At 44.8% G+C, this 13,704-nt stretch overlaps 1 protein-coding gene across 1 annotated transcript in view; it reads right to left on the reverse strand.

Moving 5' to 3' along the window:
• The window catches only part of CCAR1 (cell division cycle and apoptosis regulator 1), a 63,011-nt gene extending 53,040 nt beyond the window's left edge, over nt 1-9,971 (reverse strand). Inside the window, exons 1-2 of the mRNA XM_018572009.1 lie at nt 9,749-9,971; nt 1,465-1,576 (exon numbers count right to left, since the gene is read on the reverse strand). Coding sequence (XP_018427511.1) covers nt 1,465-1,540 — 76 coding nt within the window. The 5' untranslated portion in view covers nt 1,541-1,576; nt 9,749-9,971. The remainder of the gene's footprint in view (nt 1-1,464; nt 1,577-9,748) is intronic.
• Between the last annotated feature and the right edge of the window lie 3,733 nt (nt 9,972-13,704).

The raw sequence follows: 13,704 nt of genomic DNA on the forward strand, positions 1-13,704 counted from the left end.
AAAAAAAAAAAAAAAAGAAGAGCACGTGAATTTATGCAATGTCTGCCCGAAGCCAAAGTAAAGCCCTTATAAGTAACATGTAGTAACAAATGCATATGGAACCATTCACACCTATGCAAATGGTAATCAACACTGCATTGGGGCTGCACATTTTTTTGAGTGGGTATTTCGTGTACTTTTAAGTATATTTTTTAGCACTCCAAATACAATATTAGAAAAAAATGGCCTGGTCTATGCAGACTAGCCTTTAGTCACAACGAGCCATCCCGACATTAATCCTGGCCCTCCTCTAACCCCTATGGAGTATGCTGCCAGCCTGTATAGACAGGGACCATTAAACAATTGGGAGACTTGTATTAACTAATTCAGAGAATGACATTCCTTGCTTCCATACTGGTCATCAAAATGAACATTTGCTTTGTGGCTTTATGAATAATGTAGCCTTCAGGATGTTAATAAGGATATTCCCGACTGTATGTTCAAGCCCAACTCCATCTTTCAGACCAATCTGAAACTATAATCTTCATAAACAGTATGTATTCAATCTTGATCAATAACATTGGACATGTCAACAGATATTGTGTTGAAATGTTGTACTTACTGACATTCGCCTAAAGCAGCGGTTCTCAACCTGTGGCTCGCGATCCCGTCGGGGGTCGAATGACGATTTGCCAGGGGTCGCCTAAAGACATCCCAACTCTCCCAGACGTTCCGGGAGTCTCCCCCGCAATTATATTGTGGCTCCCGGGGAGAGAAACACTTTCTCCCAGAAAGGTTTACTCTGCTCGATCGAGCTCTGATTTCTTTTTTTTTTTCTGACATCGGAGCTGCCGGCTGCCGTCAGTCAGAAAAAAAAACAGCACAGGAATGCATAGCTAGATTCCTATTGGCTATTTCACTTTGCAATAGCCAATAGCAAACAAGCTACTGCACCTGCCCACTGCTGCTGTCAATCAGCAGAAGGGGACTTGAAGTTCTCCATCAGGTCCCCTTCTGGTGATTGACAACAGCAGAGGGCGGGTGCAATAGCCAGCTTGCTATTGGATATTGAAAATTGAAATAGCCAATAGGAATCTAGCTATGCATTCCTATGATGTTTTTTTTTTTTCTTGACTGATGGCGGCTCCGATGTCAGAAAAAAACAAAAACTCAGGAGCAGGGAAAGGTTTACTCTGCTCGAGCAGAGTAAACCTTTCCGGGAGAAAGGGTTTCTCTCCTGGGCGGCCGGGAGCCGCTATCTTATGGTAGCAAAATTACAGGGATGAAGGAGCAACGAAAATCGTTTTACTGTTAGGGGTCGACACAACTTGGGCACTGTTATCAAAGGGTCGCAGCACTAGAAAGGTTGAGAACTGCTGGCCTAAAGGAAGTAAATAAATCACTCTTGACATGTCCAGAAAATAAGTTAGCGCCATGTTTAATAACAGGCATATAGGGAAGAGCCAAAATGGAGTATTCCTCTACCTGGCTGTGACACCGCAGTCGCTGTAAACTGGGTGGCCCATGGTGGGGGTGTCTTCTGTCCTCCATACTGAGCCATTGTGATGGGAAAATGTCAGAATTCTATGACTGTAGCCTGCAGGAAACAAACAGAACATCAAACTTTGAACTGATGCCAAAAGCAATAAAAAAAATAAAAAATCTATTTAATATAAAAAGGCGAACCAGCACATAGTACAGATATTGTTCTGGAATATACAGTACCATAAATATTATACAAGCTACTGTAACACAGAAAAACAGCATTAAGGTAGCCATTTTTTAGGCGCCAGATCATGTGGATACAATAAGTTGTAAGACATTAAATCAAAATTCCTCAGGATCGTGGCACGGCTGTCATGGTGACTTTCTCACAAATAGTCTAAAGTCACTAAACCAGAACAAGTGTGTAGATATGACTTCCGGACTTGTTCCGGGTCAGTGAATCAAAGTATCTAAGACAGAGGGGCAGGATAACCCACCCTTTTCAGACAGGGGCCATCAATGGCTGCTTCCATGATGCTCTTAGGAAAGGTTTACTATAAATAATATTAAAAAGAGAACATAAACAAAAAACACCACGGCCTTCTTGATATAGCAGAGGCCAGTAAGAGCAGAAATTGTAAACCTTGTAGTACAAATTCAACATCTATAGCTTAGACATTACACAATGTAAAATGTAGGGCTGCAACCAGCTAATCGATCAATTGATAATGAGAATAAATGACAACTATTCTCATTATCGATTAGTTGGTTGGATCCCTAGCTCTCTCCTCCACACAGGGAGGGGGCACAGCAAGCAGTGGCCGAGTGCAATAGCCAGCTTGCAATTGCAATTTGAAATGGCCAATAGCAGGCTGGCTACTGCACCATTCCACTACCTGCTAGGGATGCACCAATAAAGGTTTTTCGGTATCTAGTACGAGTACTGATATTTATCTTTCGCTTCAGTACTCACTGATACCGAGTAACGGTACTGGTACTTCTGCTAGCAATCTAGCATGGAGTCGGCTTCCCGGGCAATCAGGAAGCCGGGCAGCGTGTCATTACTAGCCGCCCGGCTCCACGATTGCCCGGAAAGCCGGCTTCCCAGCCAAATCAGCATCGAGACGGCTTCCCGGCCAATCAGGGTAATGACTTGGGCCGTGAGTCAATACCCTCCGTCTGGCTTCCTCATTGACCGAATACTTGTTTTCGGCACCGATACTAGTATCAGTGCATCCCTACTACCTGCTTTATTTCCATTCAGCTGCCGTCTGCGGAATCTTCCCACTGGCAGCTGTCATTCCCTGGCTGAAGCTATTCAAGTGCTTACAATACAATTATTTAAAAAAAAAAGGAATTATAAAAAGGTTGGAAAAAAGTCATTTTTGGTTTCGGCCTGAAAAATTCTGCTCCGGGAGGTGCATTGCAGTGCCATTCATTTCAGTGGCACCACCAAACGTGCCTCCCAACCACAGTGTGATCGCCCACACTGGAACGCATGGTACTGCAATGCCTTGCTTGCTAGTGAAGTGCGATTGCAAAAAATTGTGCATGCAGTTTTATTCTGATGTAAACCTTATGACGGGGGGGGGCCCAGTAAAATGTGAAGGATTGTTTTGAGAAAACAGTAGGTCCCCCTGCACTCCTTACAGCGCTTCCGGTCCAAGTGAAAATAGTTGTTCTCGCAGTGACAATCACGGATGGTGCCGTGTACAACAGTCAATGAACGATGGGAATCACCAGCACTCCGTAAATTAAATAAAAAAAAAAAATCAATCTATTTGGACCTAACGTCACACATCTCGCATAATCCAACATTTCGGGACCACGCAGGGTCCCTTCATCAGGGCAGAGATGTTTTTCAGATGAATTTAATTTACGGAGTGCTGGTGATTTCTATTGTTCAAGGATTGTTTTGAAACATTCACATACTGTAGTATGAATAAGCAGCTTCCCCGCCCCCCCAAAAAAATAAAATCCCGGAAAAATTCAGCTTTAAGGCAATTGCCAAAAACTAGGACGCAGATCACAGTGCATCCAACTTTAAAACAACTTCAGTTGCTGCATTTGTCTTTCAGCCAGGTCTGTAGCTCAGAGGGTATGGATACCAGAGATGAACCATGACTAGAGGTGCACCAAAATAGAATTTTCAGACCACAAACAATGAAAAAAAAAAAGATTTGTCAGGCCGAAACCAAAATTTTTCCCCCAACTGTTAGTAAAGTTTTAAAAAAAATGTTTGTCGGGGGCTCAGGGGAAATATCAGGGGTCCAAACAGTCCCCTGATATTTCCCCTTTGAAAAAGAGATGAAGACCTCAATCTCTATTGGTGCAACCCCTCTTATGAATGAACAGGAAGCATCTATACTGAGTGTTCCTGTTCATTCATAAACTGTGGCTATAGGATCAGTTTCTACGTCCACAATCATGAATGAACAGGAATTGATTTAGAGCACTTCCTGTTCTTAATTGGGGAAATAGTAAAACATACTATGTCCTCATTTATGTACAAACACATATCAGCTGATCGTTGAGTGCTTGATACTGCTATCAATGCCAACTCCTTCGGCAGTCACAGGAGCCTGAGCGGCCGGTGCAGGGAGGAGAGATCAGCCTCCTGTGACATGGCTGACAGCTGACTCCTCCTCCACACCACTGGCTCGGCCCCCTGTGACACCTAACAGCGGTCTCCTCCCCGCTCTCCATCCTGAGTCTCTGCCGGACGCTGAGCCTCCTGTGACACACTTGACAGCGCTCGGCCTCCTGAAGGTTTCTCTCCTCCCTGCTGTATGCTGCTTTGTGTCAGAGGTCCCCTCTCACAGAGCACCTCCCAGCGAGGAGGAGAGAAACTAGAGATGCACCGCAATTTTGGCTGAAAATAAATGGTACTTTCAGCATTTTGCCCAAAGTACTAATTTTGTCCGATATGTTTCGGCAGCAGAAATTTGGGTGCATCCCTAACCACGACTGCTAAATCCTCAGATAATTTCAGAGCTTTTCATTCCATATAGCAAAACAAGATGATTCTCCTTGGAGAATTTTAAAGCATTGACTTTGACAATCATCACTCAGAAAACCAGCATAGTTTTCCTCAACTTGTAGGTTATGATTTGAACTGGATCACACTTGCTTAGGGAGGTTTTTAAGGCTCCTTCACAGCTACGTCCCGGTTTAATCAAAGCTCTGTGGAAAGAGCAGCACTGTAACAAGAGCTATAAAGAAATGAATGCAGGAATATGAGCAAGCATACTTTATGACTACAACTGCTCCAGTGACTTCTTCTAGAACTCCCATAATTTCGGTATGTTTACATTCACTATCACGTCAGCTGCATTACGGTGCATAGTTCACAGAAAGCACAATGCTGCGCAAAACAGACAAACTTACTTGAATTGTTTTAAAGTGACACTAAACTCAGGAGATAAACCTTTAAAATAAATGCATTCAAGTAACTTAATTAACAAAAATGTAACTTATTTGTGTATCACTCAGTTGCAGATCCTCAAATCCCAACGTATCAGAATTTGTGATAATGAAAATTTGGATGCACCCAAAATCTTTTCCAAATGTCATTCGGAATGAACTTGTGTTGTTAAAACGTTAGAATTTAAAAAAACAAAAAAAAACACATGAGGTCCCCTCCTCCTGAATTTTAGGGGGGATCCCAATGTATAATAAAAAAAAAAAAAAAAAAAAAAAAAAGGTCCCCCTAAAATCTCTTACCAAACCCTTGATCCGAGCAGCAACCTGGCAGGAAAGGGGGTTGGATAAGCATGCGCCCCCCCTTCCCTGCACCATACCAGCCCGCATGCCCTTTAACATGGAAATGTCAACAAAGGAGTGGAGGGAGTCATGATGTCACGGGACTTGTTCCACGCATTTGTTACATTCCATTAGGGGACCAAGAGCTGTCATGAAATGTAAGAAAATGGGTGGAACAAGTCCTGTGATGTCACGACATGCTCTGCCCCTTTAACATTTGTCAGCAGAGCGGTCATTTGCAGCCGGTGTTCATCGGGTTCAGTCGTGGCGGCAGGGATTTTTTCTTTGGGCGAGTCGGCGGCCATCGTCCGTCATGATTGACGTGCACGGTGAGCTTTCACTTATGTGCATGTACAAAGTTTTTTGGGGTTTATAATATAATAGCGCAGTGCACATATACCAATATTGTTCATAGTATAGTTTCTAGCACTGTTGGTGATGCAGCTTAATGTTTGACACCAGGAGAAGGGAATTGTAGCGCTGTTTTTGAAGAGCAAATGCGTTTCTTTACTATTTTACATGATTTGGTGAATGAGTAGAGGGTATAACTACCCCTTACTCATTCACAAGGGGGGTGGCATCTGGTTGTCCCTTTTATGAAAGGGGGCACCCAGATTCAGATAAACCCCCCTGCTCGCAGATCCCAAACAACCACCGGGCCAGGGTTGTGGGGAAGAAGCACTTGTCCTCATCCACATGGGGACAAGGTGCTTTGCCAGGGAGACCCCCCTTGGTGAAGCACCCATCCCATGTTGAGGGTGTGTAGCCTGGTATGGTGCAGGAGAGGGGAGCATGCTGCCCCCCCTACTCTGCCAGGCTGCCGCTCGGATCTAGGGTCTGGGAAGGGATTTTAGGGGGGGACGGACCCCAGGCTTCTTTTATTCCTGTGGCTTGTCTAAGTTAAAAACACAAAAGTAAAAATTTAAACAGGACCTTTACCCATATCTTTAAAACAACAAACACACCTTTAGAAATAACAATCTACAAACACATGCTTCTAGATAATTGCTGGCTTTGTATTCTTTGCATACTTTGCTTCTCTTTTCTTTCCCAGTCTTCTGACAGTGGCCATGTTTACTAAGGGCAGGTTACTAGATCTCCCTTTACTTCTTGGAACTCTGGCACGTGTGACTAGGACATGAGACCATGCACATAATCTGAGGTGAGGAAAATGCCTTTCCCTGAGATCTCGTGATTACAGATGAGATTTCCCAGCAATGCTCTGCTGATGTAACCTTCAGAGGATTCAGTGCTTGGGCACGATTACATAATTTGTACCAAAAGGGACCAGGAAGTAGGTAAGCTTTATTTGTAAGTAAATAGCAGAGCCCACTTTAATGTCACTTCCCTGCAACGAACGTTCGTTCATAATTATCGTTTAACTCACCCGAAATCTAATCGAAAACTAGGATTCGTCCGAATAACGAAACAAACTGACTCTCAGACCCGAATCTCGAAAAATTAAATAACGAAAAATCCAAAACAGAACTTTTTGGCCTGCTTACATTTCTACCTCAGAATTTGTGATGACACTGTCCTTCCTTCTGCAGGGTGCTGACTTTTGTTCCCCATGTGTGTTGTAAATTAGCCACCACTCCAAGCTCGCTTCCATGATGGACTACAATCTCAGGTTTAGTTTACTAATTTGTAGTGAGATTGTAGTCCATCTCAGGAGGGAGATTGAAGCGGTGGCTACTTTACAACACACAGGGACCATGGGGGAACAAAAATATCCACCCTCCAGAAGGAAGGACAGTGTCAGCACCAATTCAGAGATGATTTGAGGACCTACAGCCGAGTGATACACAAATAAGATACATTTTTGTTCAATAGTTAAGGAACTTGAATGTATTTTTAAGACTAAAATCCAGAGCTTAGTGTCACTTTAATGATATTAGCAGTAAACAACTGCTCAGTGGAATATATACAATGTTAAAGAAGGATTGTACGCTTAAGACCCATTACCAGGCTTTAAGGAGAACTTTCTAGCTGTTGTAGAACCACAAGTCTCATGGGACAGGGACAAGATGGGATTTGCAGTTACACCACAGCTGGAAAGCAGAGGGTGCCTACCACTGTACACAGCACTGCACACGCTGCATTGACTTTTTTTTTTTTTTTGGGGGGGTGGGGATTGTTGTTTTAATAAGGAAGTTAATAAATGTATGGCCAACCTTACCACAGACAAGGGAGAATGAAAAAGGCAGGCAGCCGTCAGCAAATCTGTTTTATTCAACATCTTCAAAGCCCAGGAGCCCCCTTGCCCCCCACCCAAAAAGAAAGATGATGATTACTAAAATAAATGAACAGAGATGTCACATTTTTGGATGCAGACAGTCCTAAAGAACTTTAGCTAAGGCCTGCCCATCCAATGTGATTCCATGCTGCATATTATGGAAAGCAGAATGAACGTATATGAAAATCTCGGACGCCTCCCTTCTCTGGTCTAGAGATGTACATTCTGTACAATGCAGGGACTGCCTTTTTCCTCTGCCAGTTTTTTTGGAAAGCATTTATGGCTCATGGCACTAAAGACAAGGAACCAAACTGGTAAGAGGCGCAAAATCCTTCCTTGTTCTTGGTGACTCAGACAGGCTACATGTAAACAAAGCAAGGTCTACCCTGGTTTAGGAAGGTGATGACAGCTGTCAAATATAAGAAAGCAAAATAGGCCTGGTTACCTCTGTATATGTCAAAGCAGAAGAAGCAAAGTGCTGACAGGTAGGATTGTTATGACAGAAGAGACTAGCTCTTCCTGCCTATTAGCACTTTATTATACATTGAGTCCTGCATGAACAGCTTAGTTTGCAGCTGCAGTCTCGGCACAATTCCTTGAAAAGATGAAGTAACTCCCATGAGCAGGAGTTATGTTATCTGGTCCTGCCAATTAAACAACCATAGACAGTAAAGACCTTAAATCCAGAAGACGACCGGGAGAAAGATGGGAGCACCAGCGAGGAAGAAAAGCGATGATATTGTTTATTATGACCGTAGATTTGAGTCTGCGTTGATCTGTGCAGACTATGCAATGAGCGTGCTGTGAAGGAACACTCAGAGAAACAAAGTTAACCATTCTGAAAAGCTACAAATTATTAACAAGTTTCTTTTCAGCACTCTGCTCTGATATAATCAGAAGTAGGGACACGGATCACTGCCCATCAATGAATTCAACTACAAAATTACACAAGAAAAAAAAACCCCAACAAGAGATTTGTAGAACACATGTAATTCTAGTGTCAACAAAACGGAATACATACCAAAGCTGTCACATATCAATTATGTTTGAGCTGTATAATAAAACCTGAACCTGATGAATTGCTAGAGAGAACCGGCTCCGGTCTTGATTTGGCAACTCAGCCACTGTCATTCCAACAAGCAGGTTGTTCTCTTGTTTCAGAAACAAAGAACCAGTTTACAAGAAGACAAGGAGGACAATGAGGAGAGAAACTGGTCCTGTTCATCATGTCATCACCAAGGTCATAAACACAGAGGGTTTCCCAGCGCAGGACACAGAAAGGGGTCCCCGGAGCAGGACAAAGAGGCCCCAGTGCAAGGGAAAAAGGGGGTCCCCAGCGCAGGACTAAGGGGACCCAGTGCAAGGAGAGAAAAAAAAGGTCCCCTCAGGACAATGGGGTCCTGGCTGTAGGAGCAAAAAAGCATGCCTGTAACAGGGCAAAGGGGCCCCACTGCAAGGATAAAAGGAGTCCCTAGCACAGGACAATGGGGCCCTAGCTGTAGGGGAAAAAGACATTCCTGTACAGGGCAAAGGGGCCCCAGTGCAAGGAGAAAAAGGAGTCCCCGGCACAGGACAAAGGGGCCCACTGCAAGGAGAAAGGAGTCCCCAGTGCAGAACAAAAGTGGCCACATTGCAAGGAGTCCCCGGCGCAGGACAAAGGGGCCACATTGCAAGGAGAAAGGAGTTTCCAGCGCAGAATAAAGTGGCCCTATTGCAAGGAGTCCCCGGCGCAGAAAAAAAGGGGTCCTATTGCAAGGAGAAAGGAGTCCCCAGTGCAGAAAAAAAAGGGGCCCCATTGCAAACAGTCCCCAGTGCAGAACAAAGGGGCCCCAGTGCAAGAAGAAAGGGGTCCCTGGCACAGGAGCAAGGGGCCCCAGTGCAAGATGATGGGGTCCCTGGAATAGTGGCAAAGGGCTTCCCAGTGCAGGGCGAAGGGGCCCCAGCACAAGACTACCAAGGTCTATATTAGCTGTCAATGCAGAAATGACAAGGAGCCTTCTTCACACAAACAAATATATCCTCATATGCTGTGAAGGGAAATTCGTCCAAGCGTAATTCAATATATAGATATAAAGTTGATGCATGTCAGCTGTAACAGGGTGTGTTTATTTATAGACATCAGCAGGCACAGATGTACACAGCTCACACCAATAAATGCATAATGGACAGCCTCCTGTAATGTCACACATCTATCAGTGCCGCTGCACCGACTACATCCTGTATAAAGCCCACACACCTCCCACATGAGCACTGACACCGTCCATTCCCTCACTCTCACCCACTCACCCGGCTCAGCCGCTTTCTGTCACCGAGTCCATGTTCTGGCTGGTCTGCCGAGGTCACCGCACCGCGCATGCGCTGAAATTCCCAGCGGCTTCACGCAAAGGACGTCCTGTGTTCTATGCGATTCGCTCAGCCTTTTCCGTACACAGGAGCGCGTGTGGTGACTGACGTACGAGAGTGCGGCATGACGCACGCTCAGGGCAGCGGTGGAGTCCTTTCTAAGCCTTACCCCTGCTCCACCCACTTCTTAGATCTGTAATGAAAGGGTAAACGCTATTGTGGGAGAAGTTAGTATGTAGTATTTCGATAAGTGCAGTATGGAAGAAGAGATCTGTGGCAATACCTGCCGGATTATCGGCTCCCTTCTACCCCCGGCGTTCACAGACATCACTGCGCATGTGCAAGCTCCCGAGCTTCCAATCGTAGAGGGGAGGTTCACGTGACACAGGTCTTTCCTTCCAAGCCTTCTCTTTAGATCCAGGACTGTAGGGCTCAATTCTCAGAGCTTTAAAGTAGAACTAAAGCCATTATTTTTTTCAGTTTTGGATAGAGTAAGTGAGGGTGAAAACCTCTGTCAGTTTTTTTTAAATGTGTCCCATCGGAGGGATTTTACTTCCTGTCAGATAGCTGCAACAGGAAGTGAGAAAATCCATCCAAATTGAAGAAAGTCCCCTGTGGTCAGCAGGGTCACCAAGAACTAGTGTACCCATTGGGATACTTCCCATCTATTCCTGTTCTCGTGACAACCCCAAAATTAGAATTTTCTTTTAACGATAAAGGTTGCTAGCGGGGGCGGAGACAGCATTATAGACCTGGTGTTCTAATACCTCTCCACTCAATCCCCCCAAAATGGCAATCATTGCACTTTAACAAGGCTCAATTCACAGAGCTTTACACACAAGGATAAGGATCTCAGATTTGTTATCTGGCTGTTATTTCCAAATCTCTGAGGGCTTTTCTGAAAACACTTTGTGAATTGAGCCTGATGCATATTGTTCCATTGCAGTATCCACAAACTATACACACCCGCAGCGTTGTAATGCCTGCAAGCTCTCCTGCTGGTGTCAACATCTTCTTCCAGGTTTGGGATCTTCTACCATGTTGATTGGCCACACCAGTGTGATGTAACCCCCTGCGCATGTGCAGCTTAGTGTACATTTTCCAGAACAGGCCTTCTTAAACTTTTAACACTTGAGACCCCTTTTCGGCCAAGGAAACTTTTATGTCACCCCCCAGCGTCTGTCAGTGTCTCTCTTCTCCTCCCCCCGGATCCCCCGCCCGCGTTGGTGTCTCTGTTTAAAGAAAGCTCCACCCCCTGGCAAAATAAAAGACCTTCCTGCACGCACATTCTCAGGAAGGTACCAAGTCCAAAGGGGGGGCCGGGACCTTAACAAATACACTGCACATACTTATCGATAATAACAAAAAACTTGCTTGGAGCCATGGTCCAGAAGATGGCAAACAGGAAATAAAGAATCCTTTGTTTCAGAAAAGACACAGGAGCTGATTTATAAAGGGTTCGCCCAGCGTATAGCTGCGTGATCGCTGTGGAACTAATGTCACTAGAAGGAGCCGAGGAGCACAGGAAATTCCATCGGGTGGCAGTAATGCTGGGTGAACCCTTTATAAATCAGCCCATACATGTCTCTTTTGCAGTAATAAGCCTAGGAACACATTTTTATTTCTTTTGTAAAGTTCCATTTTTTGAATACAGGGATTAAATACATATTAAAGTGTTATTAAAGTAGAAATTTACCACAAAGCACATCAGCATACTGCCCTGCATATGAAATCATCTTACATTCATTAGCTAAACAAACATCATTTTATTTTGCTTCTTTATTTCACTTCCTGGTCCACTTTGGTACAAATGATGTAATGGTGTACACGTATTGCATCCTGGGAAGGTTACATCAGCAGAGCATTGCTGGGAGATCTCAGGGAAAGGCATTTTCCTCCCCTGAAATGATGGGCATGGTCACATGTCCTAGTCACATGTTCCAGAGTTCCAGGAAGTAAAGGGAGATCTAGTAATCTGCCCTTAGTTAAAATGGCCACTGTCAGAAGACTGGGCGGGGAGAAATAAGGTATGCAAAGAATACAAAGCCAGCAATGATCTAGAAGTATGTGTTTGTAGATTGTCGTTACTAAACATTTCTAAAGGTGTGTTTGTTGTCATTTCAGAGATCTGGGTAAAGTTTCTTTTTTAAATCCTCAACAATAAACACTGATGTAATATCCTACTTGTCTCCAGCATTTTTTTTTCAGCCAAACGAGCTCCTGAAGGACTTGGAAGATTGCAGGGCTCACCCTGGAGGCCTGGCGTAGCCACCCTGACATGCATGTTCCCATGTAGGGTAAAATCTTGATGCACAAGTGTTCCATGCACTCACAGCACAGGAAGCAGTCCTTTTTAAGCCACACCCCTTCTCCGCCCACCATTGTTTAGATCGACAGCTGGCTGCATTCTATTCTTTATGGGAAACGCATGCGCATTGCAAACAGATGCTGATTAATTGACACGCACAGTGCACGCTCCGTGTCTAGAAGGGGAAGCAGCACTGAGACTTACACAGCTTGAAGATCGTCACAGCACCTAAAGTATGTGTTTGGGGCCAAAGTAATCAAAACTACATTGCAAGTGCACCTAGTAAGATGTAGGTAGAGGATAATCAGTATTAATACATGAGGATTTAAGACTATCACTGTTTACTACTATCAGAATTGTTGTACTGCACTAAACTTTTCATTTAACCTTTAAAGCCATATTCCACTTCTTGCAAAAAAAAGTGAATTTTTTATTTTTTTTGTATTTGAGGCGGAAAAACATTGTAATCCGCGACCAGTGGATCACATGTGCAATGCCCTTGCTCCTGCAGACTCTTCCTCCCAGCTCCTGTCCATGCAGAAGGATAGACCTTCTGGTTTGCAGCCAGAGGAAAGTGTCAATGATATACGAGTACAATGATGTCACCGCACTTGTATTACATTGAGAACTACAGGTACCTCTGCTGCAGTGCCACATAGGAGTTGTAGCCCCTCCATTCATAGGATCAGTGAATGATTGATGCAGCTGTACAGACAGAGCAATTAAAAAAAAAAAATGATGACAGGAGCCTGCAGGGAGAAGCACCCTGCGATTCAGGTAAGCAGGGGGTCCATCCAAAGGTGGGTGGCTGTGGAATGGCACCATGTTGCAAGTATGGATAAACCATGGTGTTAAATGTGGAATGATTGCCTTTTGTTATTTTAGGAAGCCAGTATAAGGCCTCATTCACATTGCAAAGAGCCGACCCGTACAGATCAGTGGCACGCAGGGCTGTATCGGGCCGCTCCTGGGAAGGACAGGTGCTGCGTGTGATTGTGCGCTGCAGCCTGTTCTTCTCTATGGGAGTACCCGGCCGTACGCTCACCCGAACTGCACGTCCATGTGGGTGTCTGTGCTCGGACGCAGACAGGATCCATCCTGTCTGTGTACGAGTAGGGACACCTACACGGTCGTGCAGTTCGGGTGAGCGTACGGCCGGGTACTCCCATAGAGAAGAACAGGCTGCAGCGTACAATCACACGCAGCACCTGTCCTTCCCAGGAGCGGCCCGATACAGCTGCACGGATCTGTACAGGCCGGCTCTTAGCAGTGTGAATGAGGCCTTAAGATAAAGGAGTGGTGCAGCACAGCGATGATGTCGTCAATACTTCTCCAAGGTGATATCTGAGTTTGCAAAGGCATTAGGTGCACACAAAGTGCTTTGTGGCTATTGAGGAATGTATTTAAATAAACGTTTAGCTTTAAACTGACATTAAAGTCACACTCCCCCCCCCCCTCCAGTGCTGTTTTAAGGACTCACCTTAAATAATGCCTCTCGATCCGATCATCTTCCTTCCACTTGTATTCAGTAATCCCTCCATCGCTGGTGCCAGTCTCTGCTGTCTCTTCCTGTCCCACAGTGTCTGTCTGA

Source organism: Nanorana parkeri, unplaced genomic scaffold (genome assembly GCF_000935625.1).
Source record: "Nanorana parkeri isolate BGI_ZX_2015 unplaced genomic scaffold, ASM93562v1 scaffold1898, whole genome shotgun sequence".
Lineage (NCBI taxonomy): Eukaryota > Metazoa > Chordata > Amphibia > Anura > Dicroglossidae > Nanorana > Nanorana parkeri.